Consider the following 17,091-nt stretch of genomic DNA (forward strand, 5'->3'; position numbering starts at 1 on the left):
ATATATGTATATATATAAATCATCTATAAAATAAGAGAATTTTATTAGATGGCCTCTGAAGCTCCTTTTAGCTCAAGAGCTATAATCCTAAATTAGCTACTTTTGACCTCAGTTTCCTTCTCTGTAAAATGAGGTGGTTGTTGGACCAGATGCCTCCGAAGGTTCTCCTAGTTCCAGAGATAGGATCTTATGATTCTCCTTTGCTAAAAATTGTTCCAGGGTTCAGGTCAGACTTTTTTTACCCATTCACTAAATAACGAACCCAGTGAGCAGCAGTATGTCCTTGGAAAATGGTGGCCAATAACTTCAGTTACAGCCAGTGGCCTGGCTCCATCCACCAATCGTGGCAGCAGCTCAGATGGTTGTTTCTGCTTTGTGCCCTTGGCCATGGCAGTGGAGACCTTCCCATGGTAATGAGGGAGAATTAGAGGAACAACTTTTGGCTCCTTGTACCCCCTTTGCTGTCAAAACCCATAAAAATCATTTTTCTAAACAAAGAACCAGCCTCTCTCTATGGTGGTCCACGATGGATACTATTTCCAAGTCTCTGAGTCTGGCTCCTAGTGGGGGCCTGGACTGGCTACTTCTTTGTTCAGCATCGACTTGGAAAACACCAGTTGTTTCATTACAGTCAGACACGAGAGCCTTGGGAAAACCCTCTAGCCTTTGGTTTAAAAACATTTCCTCCCTCTCAATGTCTATTTATTTCTCTCTTTTAACTTGGTTCTTCCTTCAAGGCTCAGCTCATAGACTGTCTCCTACAGGAAACCTTTCAAGATGACCTTAATTCTTCCTACTTAAGTGATTGAATGTAGACTTACCTGCTTCCATGTTATATTCCCCCCATAAAATGTAAGCCCCTTGAGGGCAGGCACTTACATATTTGTCTTTGTACCCTAGCACTTGATGCAGTTCCTGGCACATACTAGGCATGTAATAAAAGTTAGTTCAAGTTTTATGGGATGGTTCTCAGAGGGGAAGGAGGAGGGAGTCACGGGATACTATGGTGAGATAAGTAATAAAAAATGAATTCAGTTAACCTATTAGTCATGGAGAATGGAATCTCCCCAAGGGCAGGGACTGTTTAATTTCCATCTTTGCATCTTCAGCATTTAGCACAGTGTCTGGCACATACTAGATGCCTAATAAACAAATGCTCATGTACCCTGCAGGGATGCAAATGATGAACAAGACTTTGAATCTAAATATTGAAACCAATGGGAACTTTGGGATGATCACTATTAAATGCATGCTAAATGCTAAACTTGAAAAGAAGCTTGAGAAGAAAACTTGAGAAGAAAAACCAAGCAATCAGAAATAACAGAAAGATGAACTGGGCCCTGACTGGGAACAGTAACTTCAACTGGGGGTACTAGCACAGAATCACCTCAAGAGCCAGCAAGTTCTCATGTAATAAAGATAAGGCCGTCTTCCTGAGTCCAGATTTGCTTTAGACAGTTAATAGCTCTGTGACTTAACCTGGTTTGCCTCAGTTTTCTCATCTATAAAATGAGCTGGAGAAGGAAGTAGCAAACCACTCCAACATCTCTGCCCGAATGGGTTCACAAAGAATCAGATAAGATGGAACAAATAATAAGTAGATAGTCGTTCTTCTGGATTTCTTGTCTGAATTGAAAAGATCTCTGACCTGTATGATTGCACTGAGATTGCACTTAAGAAAACTCTGAGAGTAAAAGTGTTTCCTGTATTGTTATTGTTCTTAAGTCTGTATGGAATCATTACATGCTCAAAAATGGCCTTTGCCACTGACGTTAAGCTATAAATGCATGACCTGGGCTGTCTAAAGATGAGGGGGAATGAACTGCTCTATATTATAAGGTTCTTACGTCTCAAAAAAATAAAATAAAAATAAATAAGTGCTCACAGATTTAAAAATGAATTCAAGCAATGCAACAGTCGGAGAGAATGTAAGCTTTTGGAGGGAAAGGATTGTTTCACTTCTGCTGTCGTCTCCTGGGAGTGCAGTGCAGGGCTCACCAGCCGACAGGTCTATATGGCAAATGCTTCTTACTTCAATATGCTCCTGATTGGGAGCTGAACATTCTTCCTTAGAGAACCCCAGAATCGTGATGTTATCAATCTAGACCAGGGGTTTTCAAATTACAGCCTGCAGGACAGATGTGGCCCGCTAAGGATATTTATGCAGCCCGCTGGGTTATGGCAAATGGGCTGAGGGGCGGAGACAGAGTGTGAGCTTTTGTTTTTTACTATAGTCCGGCCTCCCACAGTCTGAGGGACAGTGAGCTGGCCCCTATTTTAAAAGTTTGAGGACCACTGTTCTAGAACATGTAGTTCTAGGATCATGCACTCCAACCCTTTCATCTTGCAGATGCAAAAACTGAGATCCAGGGAAGTTAGTTAAGTGATTTACTCAAAGCCACACAGATCATCATCCTCAGAGGTAGGATATGAATCCAGATGCTTGGATTCAAGGCTCATGCAGGGGTTTTTTGCTTTACAGCCATTTTTGGAAACATGTTTTGAAGGTATAGAACTTGCACAGAAATTCCCACCTCCATTTGGGGAATCCAATGGCAACTGGATTTTGTCATCTACAAAACCATAAAAGCTCATGAACATGTATACAAATACAAGTACAAGTATTTATGTGCATGCGTTTGTGCAGGTTTATGTATCTAGGGACTGGGTATGTGACAGTTGTCACTAAATAAATCTCTTTTAAGCTGCCATTATTCTTTTTTAAAAAGGTCAAACTGAAGTTTTCTTGTTTAAAAATTATTTTTACATGCATTTATAATCTGTCCTTCCCACTGTCTTCACAACTAAACTAACAAACAGAATTTAAAAATAAAGCTCTCATATGCATAGTCTAGCAAAAAAAAAATTCCCTTATTATGCTAGAAAATATATTACTCCCTCTGCATTTCAAGTCTGTCACATCTGTTCTAGAAGCATAAGTGATGTTTCATCTTCCCATCCCTCTGGATCTGAGACGTATCATCGCATTAGCCAGAGTTGTATCTTGCAAAGTTTTTTATTTTCTATAAGGTTGCTTATTGCATAAATTGTTTTCTCCCGGATCTGCCCACTTTGTTCAGTCTCCATCCTTAGAGGTCTTTCCAAATAAAAGTCCCTTGTTGAGAAGAATCATTGCAATCCATGGGAAATTTGAAGGGAAGTAAATAATTGTCTGGTCTTTTATTCAGAACATCTGATTAAATTGTGTCCTGTCTCTTTCGGGGGACAGGCAATCAAGAAGCATTTATTAAATGCCTATTATGTATCAGGAATCGTGCAGGGTACTGGGGCTATAAGTACAAAGGACAGAAAAATTCCTACTTTCTGATGGAGGAGACAAGGATATATACAGGGATGTGCAGAATAAATATAGAGAGTTTAAATTCAAGGTTGGTAGGGCAATCGTCTTTTGGTTCTCTATGGCGTTTGTGACTATTGGCTTTTAGAAAGGGTCAATGGGATAGAAGTCCTACTTTTTTTTCAGTTGATGATATCCATCTTTCTCGTTTTTCCCAATCTCCAGAAAAGGAATCTCTTGCTGGCTTTCCAAGCTGCCGAGAGTGTCGGCATTACCCCCAGCCTGGTGAGTACCTTCATTTGTATCCTTGAGATGGGTTTACCCAGTGACCTGAGGCAAGGGGCCCATATAGTACTGGAAATTGAAATCCCCTTTGCAAAGAGGCTCATTATTGACAAGCCATAAATTTAAGGCTTCCCATTGGCTGGACGCCATTAACTCCCAATCTCATCTGTTAAGCTATGGCCATCTAAGAAATTAGCTTGGGTTAGTCATGCACAAGAGTTGTAGGGGACGGGCAAGCACAGATGGTTTCGGGATCTGCTTTTGGGTTGAGCATAATTAACATCGACGAGCTCATAGACCCATTAAAGCATTGAAAGACTAAAGACCTGCAATTGGAAGCTGGGTCCTATCACAAAAAGCATTAATGGACTGTTCAGCCCTGTTTCCACAATGCTAGGTCTCCAGTGAATGAAAGCATGCAAGCATGAATGTCCTGCCTAATGAGCCCAAGTCTGGTCCTCCGACACGAACAACAGCTCTCATTCTCTCTCCCCCGAGTTTTTTCTTCTTCAGGCTTTGCATGGGAGCAGAGATTCAGGGCAGTAAGAGCCTTCAGGGGCCTCCATCATCTCTAGCTGGCTCCTTCAAATGGGCTTCACAGGGCATGACCTTGCCCTTGACATCCTAGCCTTCCTGGCGCTGCTTTCCACTGAATCCCAAGCTCGGTGCTCTTTCCACCGTAACCATGGAATCCTTTCCCCAGAAATCTGGCGGTTCCAGTGTTCTGGGACTCTCAGCCCAGGAAGACGAGAAACAGAAGGAGAACGATGAAAGGTTTATGGAGGTTTCCTGACTGTGGTTTATGCTTGTTCATGCCCTCTGAGATGAAGAGTTTATGAACTTCCCAAATTAGGAAAGTCAGGAGATCATGAGATCACAGATTAAGAAGCGGATCTTAGAGGCACCTAAGGGACCGGCCGAGTCATTTTACACATGAGGAAACCGAGGTCCATGGGAGCACAGGGATAAAGTGTCAGAGCTGGAATTTAAACTTACGTCCTCTGCTGAGACACCAAGAATGTTTTCCATGCCTGGAGCTGAATTAAAGGGGAGTAAAAGGAGCCACGCTGACTCTCCAGTGGCCTAGAGTGGGGCCGAGAGCAGGACAGCAGGACCATTACTTTGTGACCTTGGAGAAATCATTTAAATTGGGCCTCAGTTTCCCCATGTGTAAAATGAGACCTTTTCACTGTGGGAGTCTCTCTGCCAGGCTCTCATGCCCATTTCCATCCTGACCCTACCGCTTATTCTTCCTCCTACGGCCTAGTCTTCTGCATTGCCAGGGAACAGGTTAGTCAAGTACATGGTGGATGTTATTTAAACAGTGGATAAATGGTGCATTAATAGGGCCCCAACAGGCCTCCCAGTGCCCAGTAACAGACACAGAGCGTTGCGCAGTTTTGTTTAATATATCACACGATGTTTTGTTCCTGCCTCGTTTGTCTACCGGCTTTCTCCTGGCTATTCTTTTGTGAATATTCTGAAGAAGTCCAACCCAGATTTCCTGAACACTTTTGGACATTTCTACCAGAAAATGGCTTAGAAATCCCTTGTCGGCCCTCTCTTCCTTCAGTCAGTCAGGCATTTATTAAGCACCTGCTGTGTGTTGTGCATTGTACTGGGCACTAGGCTATGAGTACAAAGAATGAAACAATTCCAACTCACAAAGAACTTTTATTCTAATGAGAAAAACTTTTATTCTTTTTCTCCTTCTCCTCTTCCTCCTTCTCCTTTGTTTTCTTTTTCTTCTTCTGCTTCTTTCTTCTTCTTTTCTCCTCTTTCTCCTCTTCTTCCTCCTCCTCCTCTTTTTCTCTTCTTCTTTTCCCCCCTCATCTTCCTTCTCCTCCTCCTCCTCCTCCCCCTCCCCCTCCCTTTTTCTCTTCTGCTGCTTCTTCATATTTTTCTTCATCATCATTTTCTTCTCTTCCTCCTCTTTTCCAATCTTCTTGTTTTTCCTCTCCTCTACCTCTTCCTTCCTCCTTTCTGTCTTTTTCTTCTGCCTTTCTTCTTCTTTTATTTTTTTTCTTCTCTTCCTCCTCCTTTTCTTCTCCTCCTCCTCTTCCTCCTTCTCTTCTTCCTCCTCCTCCTCTTCTTTCTTGTCTTCTTTTTCTTCTTCCTCCTCCTCTTCTTCTCTTGCTCCTCCTCCTCTTTCCCCCCTCCTCTTCCCTCTGCCCTCCTCCCTGTCTTCTTTTTCTCCTCCTCCTCCGCCTCCTCCATCTTCTTTTCTTTCTTCCTCCTCCTCTTCTTCTCTTGCTCCTCCTCCTCTTTCCCCCCTCCTCTTCCCTCTGCCCTCCTCCCTGTCTTCTTTTTCTCCTCCTCCTCCGCCTCCTCCATCTTCTTTTCTTTGTCTTCTCTTTTTCCTCATTCCCTTCTCTTCCTCCTCCCAGAAGACGGAGGTTTTTTCATTTCAGTTTCTGCGTCCCCAGTGCCTAACACAATTCCTGGCACATAGCAGGTACTTAATGAATACTTGTTGGTTGACTGACAGATTAGCCAGCCAGCCTGGCGTGGTCCTGCCCTACGCCTCCAGGGACCAGACCATTACTTTCTGGCCTTGTGCTGGTACCCGCTGGCGGCTGGCAGCTCTTCCCACCTCATGGCATTTAATAACGGATGAAGGCCGAGCTGCAGAAACAAAAGGATGCCCATCTGGTTCACATCTAAAAGGCCCCAGCCCAGCCCTCATTAAATGGGGGGGGGCAGTCACTGCTTCTGCCTTTGAAGGAGAGCAGCACCTCCCGATTCGGGAGAGGAGCATTTTTTGCTGGGTCAGTCGCCAGTTCTCAGGAACTCGCTCATCGGCCTGAACTTGCACGCTTGAGTGGAGTTCTGCTCTCCCGGATCTGATAGGGCAGCCTGAAGGATTCCGAGGAAGGAGCATCTTTGACCTCCGCTTATCCAGAGCTCCTGGGTTGCCTTTCCAGGAAGGAGGAAGCGCCCCGGTTTGCCCCAGGCCCCCTTTGTCCCCCTCTGTGCTCTTCCCCCTCCTCGGTCTCTGACTCTGTCTCTGTCTCCCTCACAGGAACTCAGCGAGATGCTTTACACGGATCGTCCCGACTGGCAGAGCGTCATGCAGTACGTGGCCCAGATCTACAAGTACTTTGAGACCTAGACCCATCAGGAGGAGAGAGATGGAGGAGGAGGAGGAGGAGGAGGAGGAGGAGGAGGAGGAAGAAGAGGAGGAGGAGGAAGAGAAGGACCGAGGAAAGGGGAACGCCACAGAAGCACTCGATCACTTTATAAAGGAAACAAAAAAAGAAAAGAATTCTCCATCCTGTTCCACCAACCAACCAAGGCTCCTGGTTCTGAAGCAAGATTCTTTGGTGGTCCAGAATGAACTGCAGAGAGAGTGAGACAGTGGCCAGCTACACCCACCCTTCCACAGCATCGATACAGGGGCGCTCCCACACCCACACACACACACACACACACACACACACACACACACACACACACACGGAGATCTGGCCACGTCCAAAGCAGAGAAGGTTTTCCCTTCCCCAGGATGGGTCTAAAGGAACAACTTCATTCTAGACATCAGAGGTCCCTCTGGGACCCAGATCTATTCGGCTTCTAGGTTCTAGTGCTCCATGCTGGGTCTTGGGCCGCTCTCTGCCCCGGTGGCAGGCTGGCCCATGGCAGCTGGGGGTTCTGTCAGCTCTCAGATCCCTAATACACCCCCCCGCCTTACCCGCTTACCCCCCCCCCCCCGCCTTTCCCAACACTAAGCTTCCTTGTTGGTCTCCACCTGCCTCTTGTCCTCCAAAATGCAAACCGTGCATCCGTGCACAGTCAGGACAGATGGACGCCAACGGGGGGCGGGGGCTGGTTGTCGGGACGGTTCCCAGCGCCCCGGGGAACACGAGCGTCCTGCGGCTGTGACCAGTGGGCCGGCTGTCCCTCTCCCCGGGGCCACGCGTATGGTGGGCCTGGGTAGCTTTAGAAGAGGGCTCCTTCCGTGGGCTGCCTCCTAGATGGAGAGAGGTCTGGACTCGGTGGCTGTGTCCATGCACAAGCCCCTCTCTCTCTAGGAGAGCCCGGAGCCTCTTCTGGTCCCCGGCCCACCCACAGGGCTGCTGATCATACACACCCCACCATGTGCCCACCCGTGCTCGTGTGGGACCCCGTCTGCGGGCAGAGCAACACGTCCCCTGCGGCTCTGTGGGGTTTGGGGTGCCCCGTACAGACGGCCGATGGCTATTCCCAAGGGACCCTGGGCAGGTTGTCACTGAACGCGAGGTCCAATTTCCTGAGGTCTCTCCCGAATCGGGCAAAAGGCAGCTGGGGGCGGGATGCGGGAGCCGCTGTGAGAGGAATCGGGTCGGGGCTCCGTCTCCCCTAGAACGTAAGGACAGACACATACATTTAGTGACCACCGGGGTTTTCTCGGGGAAGTCTCATCCCTTATCCAAGAGCCCACCGTCTTCCCAGAAGGAACAGGGGCCCGTTGGGGACGTCCTGAGCGGCTGCCAGGCAGGAGGTTCCTCAGGAAAGCGTAGCGACGTGGCGCTTGCCACGCAAAGACTGAGCTCTGAGTGCTGCTGATGGTCCATCCGAAAGTTGAAATATGTTCCGTGTTTAGCGCATTGAGATGTCGGGGGGGGGGGGGCTGTCCCAGCCGACCCCCTAAGCTATGTAGTGAGAGAGGGCGTCGATGAGGCTCACGCTAGGAGTTCGGGCCCTTATTAGACATTTTATCCTGAGATGGGGAAGCCCTGGTCTAACCTGTACAGAGCTCTAACTCCCATAAACCCCATAAAGAGGCCTTCCAATCCACCCTGGTTGTCCCAAAAAAGACCAGGATGCCGGTTCCATGGGAAGAAGGACCCCCCGGTGGGAGTGGGAGAGAAAACACTAAGACGCCAGCCCAAGCGGGAGCGGGGGAGGGAAGAGAGACTCCCGGACACTGTGCAGCCGCTGCGAGGGAGAAGCAGGATGGGGTAAGCTAGAGCCCCCCGCCCTTGGGGGAGGGGGGAGAGAAGTGTGCCTTCTTGTAGCTTCCTAGTCTAACCAGTTTCCCTGGTTAACTAACCAATGTCTATGCTGTTGAAGGAGTAAAAATATCAAAATATAAATGTACTGAATTTTACAACTGCATCATCCTTTGCAATCATTTAAACTGTCGCATCCTTTTAAGCGTATGTGCCCTGGGCCCGAGCCCCGCTGGCCCCGTCCTGATTCTAGCCCTGCTCACAAATACGCGCGTTTGGCCACAGAGGGACAGGGATAATTCAGTCTAATCTGTCCACGCTGGGGGGAGATGCGCAGAGCACACAGCCTCCTGACCTGGGCCAGTCACAGAGGGAGCCTCCGCGTCCTGTCTGGATACAAAAGGGTCACGCCGCCTCACACGGGTTCTGGTTCTGGCCCGGCTCCCCTGGGCCGCGTGGGCCCGGTGTTCCCAAAGGCCCTGCCCCCTCCCCGTGCTAGGTCTGGGTGCACCGTTTCTCATTGTCTTCCACAGAGACATAAAAATGGAACTGGAAATGACACAGACAAATGTCTGGTAATGATTATGGCACCAAACACTCCCCTGAGACATGCTCAGACCAGATCTCCTCTTCCCCTTCCTGATGCTTCCAGAAATGTGCCAGGCCCGTGGCACGGCGCACCCTCCCAGCCGGCATCCCTTAGAGCCTCTCCTGAGGGAGGGGAGAGAAAGGGGGGGGTCCGGACGGGGGATGGGGCTCTTCCACTCTCGCTTTCTTGTTGAGGTTATTTGCCTCTAAAATTGGATTGGACAGATGACCACTACGGTCTCTTCTAGCACTAAATTTACAATCCTGCAATTTCATTGGCAGCAGGAACTCCCAGAGTAGAAATGCCCTCCATCAGGCAGTTGGAGCACTCCTCCAAAACTTGCAGTCTTTTTTTGCTGAGACACTTGGGGTTTAGTGACTTGCCCAGGGTCACACAGCCAGGAAGGGTTAAGTGTCTGAGGCCGGATTTGAGCTCGGGTCCTCCTGACTTCAGGGCTGGGGCTCTAAAACTTCCAATCCTGAGAGAGTTTCGGGGGAGGCTACATGATCACACAGCCAGGATGGGTCAGAGATGACCCTGGAACTCTGGCAATAATAATTCAGAACCTGACTGGCAAACAAGCAGAAACCATAGTAAAGGCCTTTTTAAAAGGTCACACCTCAATATCAGATTACCCCCCCTTGGGGGGAGCATTACGTTCCGCATCGGGCCATGGGTACAGATCTTCCCAGAAAGTTCCACTCATTGATGAGGAAGAGGGTGGGGTATCCCCGAAACTTCGCATAGCGCATTCCTGCTGGATCTTGATACCTGGATTTTAATTTCAGTTCTTTACTGCCTTCTGATATTCATCTATAAAATGAGGAGGTGGAACTAGATTTCAGTTTTTAGACTTCCATCCTATAAATCTTCTCCGGGCTCAGTTTCCTCATCTGTAAAATGGGTATGTTGGACCTGATAGGTTCTGAGGTTCCTCCCAGCTCTTTGTTGACCCTCATCCAGGAGACAAAGGTCAATTCCATCTGGGGCACATATGTTGGCCGGTGTGACGGCACTAGCTCCAAGCAGCAAAGTGGAGAAGGGAGCCGGGACCCGTCTTCTGGGAGGTGGAGCTTTGTCCCCGACGTGCAGGGAGCTTGTTCTGAGTTACAGTCCCCTCTCTCGGCAGCGGGGAGCCACGTGCAATCCTCCCTCAGTTCTCGGCGCTCTGCAGCCTCTCCGTTCTCACCCAGCTCTGTGGAGGGGGTGCTGCTGTGACCATTTTGCAGTGGAGAAAACTGAGGCTGAGACCGGCCTGCCTGGGACGTGCTCCTGCCCCGAGCGATCTCCACCGAAGTATTTCAGCTCTCTGGGTCTCGGTTTCCTCATCTGTAAAATGAGGGGTCGGACTTAGCATCTCAGACCCCTCCCTGCTCAAAACCTCTGACCTCTGGCTCGTTCTGTGCATTGCTGGGAACTGGCACGGCGCCCTGTACATTAGCACTTAATCAGTGGTCGTCAAATTGGAGTTCAAATCCCCGAGCAGACGGAAATCGGCTAGAACGTGCGTGGGATTCCCCACGAGACACCGGCCAAGCATTTCGGTGCCTGCTCTGCAGCTGGGGAGAGCCAGGGGACCACGTGAGCGGGAGTCAGGAGCGCTCACCTGCATGAGTTCAAATCTAGCCACAGATGCGACCCTGGGCAAATGACTTCGCCCTGTTTGCCTCAGTTTCCTCGTTTGTAAAATCAGTATCTCTGCCGAGAAAACCTGACTGAACCCAATGTGGTGCTTCAAAAACCTTGTGCTTTAATATGCCCACGTGTCTATACTTTTATTTATATACTGTATAAAATGGACACAAAGTCATTAGGGAGGGAGGGCACCCCCACCCCCACCCCACATTTCCCCTCCCTGCTGGAGTGGGATGGAGCTTCCATATCCTTTCCAGCAAACTTGTGGCCCCCAGGAAGTCGGTGGGTCCCAGACTCCCCGTGGGGAGGGGCCTGAGAAGCTGTGGAGCCCATCCCCTCATCAGACAGGGGAAAACCAGTTGGGGGTTTGCCCCAACCCCGACGTCCGTGGCAGGGCGAGGAGTCAGCGGCGTCCCCTGGTTCCAGGCCGGAGTTCTCAGGGGTCCGCTCCCTTCTCCTTCTGCCGCCTTGACATTTCTATTCACATCACGAGGAAGCAAAGCTGCCGCACAAGGAGCATTTTAGGACTCAGGGAGCCATGTTCCTTCCATCTCTTGACCCCGCTGTGCATACAGACACGGGCCGTCTCATGCTCATTGGTCTGTTGCGAAAGGGACTTGGAAGGAGATGCGTGTGTTCTGTTCTAGGATGTTCAGCCAAAGCAGGACTCACAGAACCGTCCCAGGGCGGCTATTAATGCAAAATTATTATTAATGATAATAAATCCTGAGCCCGAAGAGATAAGGTGGACGGTGAGGTCACCGGGTCCTGGAAACTGGGAGTCCACCAGATGAAGGAAGAAGGGCATGTGGGGGGGGGTGACCGAGGAGGGGCAACCGAGTGGGGTCCAGGGGCTGGAGCTTCCTGGAAGGCTTAGGTGGTTTCCTGTAAAGTGGCTGATTAAACAGGATGTGGGGGGCAGGGATATCAGAAGTTCCTGGGTGTGGGAGATAAGTCACAAGGAAGCAAGTGGAGACCAAGGAGTGTCCATATATGGCCTTCCCTCACACCCCATCCTACCCTGGGCTACACTGGAGGTCAACACTCAGCCCACTGCCAGGCCGTAGTAGGTGCTTTACAGATGTTGGTTGATTGATTGACTGATTCCTCCCTCAAAGGGAACCACTCCCTCTTCCTCTCCCCCCATCAGAGAACACAGGATTTCCTTGAGCAAGGTTTTCAACTCCTTTGCAAATATCTGAGCAAGGGGTGATGGGGAAAGATGCAGACCACATAAAGCAAGATGACTGCCCTACTCTCGCTGCTTCCTTATCTGCCATCACAGGCAGGGCATGATGGGAAAGGCGTTGGCTTTGGAGTCAGAAAAGCCTAGATTCAGGTATTCCTTCTGATACCTACACATGCGAGACACTGGCAAATCACTTGAGAGTAGGATTGGAAATTAAGTTCCTGCAGAGCTTAGAAGTCACCAAGTTCCTTAATAATAATTAAAAATATAATACTAGCCACCTTTGACATAACATTTGAAGGTTTACAAAGCATTTTACAAGGACCCATTTTATTATGATGACAACCACCCTGGGAGTGGGTGCTATTATTATCCCCATTTTATAGATGAGAAAACTGAGGCAGAGAAGTTTAGGGACTTGCCTATGACCATATGGCTGGTAATCTGAGGCCAGATTTGAACTCAGGTGTCTCTTCGTCATTTAGTACGATGTCTGGCACATACTAAGTGCTTAACGAGTTCTTTTTTATTTATTCTTACCTAACGCTGTATTCCAATGTAATATAAATCCCTTAATGGAAGAGACTTGCCTAATTTTTGATTTTGTGTCCCCCGAGACTACACACAGTGAGTGGTATACAGTCACTGCTTAATAAATGCTTACTAGATTGGTTAGCAAGTTACACATGAGCAACTCATCCTCTGCCTTGGTGGAGGGAGTTACCACACTGGGAGTTCCTATGTTGACTTTGAATAAATCACTTCCCCTGTGGATCACCATGTCCTCGAATGTGAAATGAGGGGGTTGTATTTCAAGATCGTGTGTCCTTACTAAGGAACCGGATGGATTGGAATCACCTCCTTATAGGAGATACAATGGGACAGTCTGTGGAAGGAGGGGGGAATGGAGGGATGGAGGTTCAAACCCTCCTATCTGCGCCTCAGTTTCTTCATCTGTCAAACGAAGGGGGGGGGGTGGCAAACCATTCCAGTGTCTCTGTCAAAAAAAAAAAAAAAAAACAAAGGGGTCGTGAAGAAGAGCTGGAGGCGACTGAAACCGCTGAAAAGCCACCATGACAACCCGGCCGTTCTCACCTCAGTTGAACAGCAGACACTTTAGGCCAGGCGTTCTGTATTTCTGGCTTGGCCATTGGTTCCCACATCATAAGATAATGGAGGGAAAGCACCATGGAATGATGTGGCGAAATGCGTAATACTGAGGCTCACTGCCCGAGAGCTAGATGGAAGTTAGAGACCCTCCAGCCCAGCCCCCCCCAACCATGTCTCATGGGCAGGATTTGAACCCAGCTCCTCTGACTTCCACGGTACCATGCTATCTCCCAAATCAGTGACCATTCTCCATGGAGTCTCCCTGTCACTGCTATAACTTTTAACAATAGTAATGTACCTCCTCCGTCCACTGGCCAGATGCATGTTTATATTTCTCATTAGTGACAACTCCTCCTCCTTCTTTTCTTCTCCTTCTTCTCATTCTTCTTTTCTTCTTCCTTATCTCATTTGATTTTTATTTTATTTTTTCAATTACATATAAACAACACATTTTAAGATTTTTTAAAAAATTTTGAATTCCACATTCTCTCGCTCTTTCTCCCCCTCCCCTGAGAAGGCAAGCAATTTGATACTCATCATATCCGTGCATTTTCATATTAGAGTGTTGCAGAAGAAAATGTAGACCAAAACAAGTATAACAAACAAAGTAGAAAAGAAGTAGGTCTCAACGTGCATTCAAACATCTTCCATTTTTCTCAATAGGGGATGATATTTTTTGTCAAAAATCTTTTGCAATAATCTTGGATCATGGTATGGCTAAGAAGAACGAAGTCATCACAACTGACCATCTGGTTGTTCTCATCCTGCTCATCATTCTTTTTATTTATTTATTTTTTAGAACACACATTGTTTTATGAATCACATTGGGAGAGAAAAATCAGAGCAAAAAGGACAAACCACAGAGAAAAAAAAATCAACATGTGTTGATTTACGTTCAATCTCCTTAGTTCTTTTTCTGGACGCAGATGGCGTTTTCTGTCCAAAGCCTATTGGGGTTGTTTGCCTTGGATCATTGAACCATGAGAAGAATCGAGCCTTTCATAGTTGCTCATTGCACATTCTTGCCATTATTGTGTACAACGTATTCCTGGTTCTGCTTATTTCACTCAGCATTAGTTCGTGTTAATCTTTCTAGGCCTTTCTCTAATCATCTTGTTCATCATTTTTATAGAACAATAATATTCCGCGTGCCACAGCTTGTTCAGCCATCCCCCAATCGAGGGGCATCTGTCTACTCATCTTCCAATTCTTTGCTACCACAAACAGGGCCGCCACAAACGTTTTTGCACAATGTGGGGCCTTTTTCCTCCCTCATGATTTCCTTGGGATACAGACCCAGTAGAGACACTGCTGGGTCAAAGGATATGCACAGTGTGATAGTCCTTTGGGCATAGTTCCAAATGCTCTCCAGAATGGTTGGATCCATTCACAACTCCATCAACAATGTGTTCATGTCCCACTTTTCCCATATCTCCTCCAACATTCGTCATTATCTTTTCCTGTCATTTTAGCCAATCTGAGATGTGTGAGGTGGTACCTCAGGGCTGTTTTAATTTGTATTTCTCTAATCAATAGTGACTTAGCTGCTCATCATTCTTTATAGCACAAGAGTACTGTTCTACAGTTGTATACTTATTCAGCCATTCCCCAGCTGATGGGCCTCCCCTCAGTTTCCAATTCTTTGCCCCCACAAAAGGAGCTGCTATAAATATTTTTGCATGCATTGAGTCCCTTATCTTTGATCACTTTGGCTATAAACCTAGTAAGGTCAAAGGGCATATATGTTTTTTGTTGTTGTTGTTGTTGTTGTTTTTACAAAAATTTTATGCATAACATATATATTTTACCTAAGATATACTATAAGATATTTAATATGTATGGAATGCCTGCCATCTAGGGAGGGGGTGGAGGGAAGGAGGGGAAAAATTCGGAAATGAAAGGAGTACAAGGGATAATGTTGTAAAAAATTACCTATGCATATGTACTGTCAAAAATGTTATAATTAAAAAAATTAATAAAAAAATTTATGCATAGGTAATTTTTCAGCATTGACAATTGCAAAACTTTTCCCCTCTTTCCCCCCACCCTCTCCCCTAGATTGGCAGGTAGACCAATACATGTTAAATATGCTAAAGTATAAGTTAAATACAATAGCATGTATGGTTTTATAACCCTCTGGGCACGGTTCCAAATTCCTCTTTAAAAAAGTCCTGAGCTCCATCTCCTAGATACCACAGACGCCAGATCCGAGTAAGTGACAAGCTGCCATCAGGCTGCTCAGCCAGGACGGCCTTTTTCTTCTCCCCACCATGAAAATTCAGCAGCTTCGTGTCCACAAACATCCCAGCATTTACTAGCTGGGAACAGGAGGCACCACAGGGGGTGGAGGAAAGAGCAGTGGATTTGGAAAAACAGACCCCCAACTTCTAAGGAGACCTCGAAGGCCATTTCACCCCAAATATGGGTGGGCCAGAAGACCCGAATTCCAATCACCACTGGCTCGGTAATTAACGGTGGGCCCCTGGCCAAGCCATCTCTTGGAGGATCTTAGGCATGTGGATAAATCCGAGTGGGACGGGCCCGCCAAGGCTCAGAACTGGAAAGAATCAACTAATGCAAATTCTCCGTTTGACGGACGGAAGTGACTGCTCCAGGGTCACAGGGGAAGTCAATGGCAGAACTGAGAGTCAAAGTCTTGGGACACAAACTGCACCACTCTCACCCCCAGGGCTGCCCCCTCACCCTGACTGTCTTATTCTGCTCACAGGGGTCGGAGATCCAGCTAGGGTTTATGTCTTGTCTCTCTGGCGCAAAGGTTATTAACCTGAGAACTTGGTCAGGAAGACAAATCACTAAACTCAATTGAAATTGAGTAGTTCATTTGATTCTTTAAAAAACAAAAACAAAAAAACAAAACAAAAAAAACCCCTGCTTCTCAGCGGGGGTCCGTGGCGGTTCCAGATTGCCAAAGGGGCCCACGACCCAGGACAGATTAAGGCGCCCGCTCTGCCCGAGCAGAATTGGGATCTCCTGGGGGTGGACCAGGGCTCATGTTTCCTGCCACCTAGACAGAGAGCCGCAGTCCTGCCAAGAGTAATCCCCTCATTGATACCCAGGGAACAGCCAGGCCCCATCGAACACCCCTCTTTCTCAAGCTCCTCGAGGACCCAGGAAAGGAAACTGTCAGCACATGGATGATTTTCCAGAGCTATGGTGAGCAGATCCAGGCACACTTGCTCAGTGGTTAGAGCAGCGTTCAATGATCCTGGGCAAGTCCCTTCACCCAGTTTTCCTCGGTTTCCTCATTTGCAACATGAGCTGGAAAAGGAACCGATAAAGTGCTTTAGTGTCCCTGCCAAGAAAATCCCAAATGGGATCACAAAGAATTGGATGTGACTGAAATAACTGAACTATGCTGTGTGCTAGAAATACAAAGAGAAAAGGATCCGAGCCCTGCCCTCAAGGAGCTTACGTTCTGCCTGGGCAATGTTCGTAGCTAAGTGAACAGTATACATAGGAACAAAATATATGCGAAAGTATCTCAGGGTAAGCACAATAACTGTGAGGGGGCTCAGAGGGGCAGCGGGGGAAGAAGAATATGTGAGGGACGTCCTGGGTTCATTCGGGGACCTTTCTTTTTGCCAATATTCTCCTTGGCCTCAGGGGCTACCTCCGTGTCAGAGGATGAGCACTTCATTCACGGTGAAGAACGGCGCGATGGCCAGTTCGTCCGGCTGTGGAGTTCATGAAAGGGAGAAAGGGATCAAAAGTCTGGAAGTTAGGCCTGGAGCAGATCAAAAAGGATTCTAAAGCCAAAGAGAGAACCCTGAATTTGATCCTAGAGGCAAGAGGAAGCCAGAGGATTTTATTGGGCAAGAGAATGACACGGTCAAGTCTGTGCTTTGGAAATCACTTGGGGAGCGGAATGGAGGATGAGCTGTTCTTTCAGCTGAGAAGTAGTGAGAGCCTAGGCCGGGGCCTCCTGGTAGGAATGGAAAACAAGGGACTGTGTCGTGAAAGAGACATTGTGAAAATAGAGCCTGACTTTATTTCATTTACTATAATAACATCTACCTCATAGAATGTCGTGAGG

At 47.6% G+C, this 17,091-nt stretch overlaps 1 protein-coding gene across 1 annotated transcript in view; it reads left to right on the forward strand.

Moving 5' to 3' along the window:
* SPECC1 (sperm antigen with calponin homology and coiled-coil domains 1) overlaps positions 1-6,845 on the forward strand; it is a 342,057-nt gene extending 335,212 nt beyond the window's left edge. The window contains 2 exon segments of the mRNA XM_074263920.1: positions 3,524-3,583; positions 6,606-6,845. Of these exon segments, the coding sequence (XP_074120021.1) occupies positions 3,524-3,583; positions 6,606-6,695 (150 nt within the window). The 3' untranslated portion in view covers positions 6,696-6,845.
* The last annotated feature ends 10,246 nt before the right edge of the window (positions 6,846-17,091 follow it).

Source organism: Sminthopsis crassicaudata, chromosome 4, assembly GCF_048593235.1.
Source record: "Sminthopsis crassicaudata isolate SCR6 chromosome 4, ASM4859323v1, whole genome shotgun sequence".
NCBI classification, from domain to species: domain Eukaryota; kingdom Metazoa; phylum Chordata; class Mammalia; order Dasyuromorphia; family Dasyuridae; genus Sminthopsis; species Sminthopsis crassicaudata.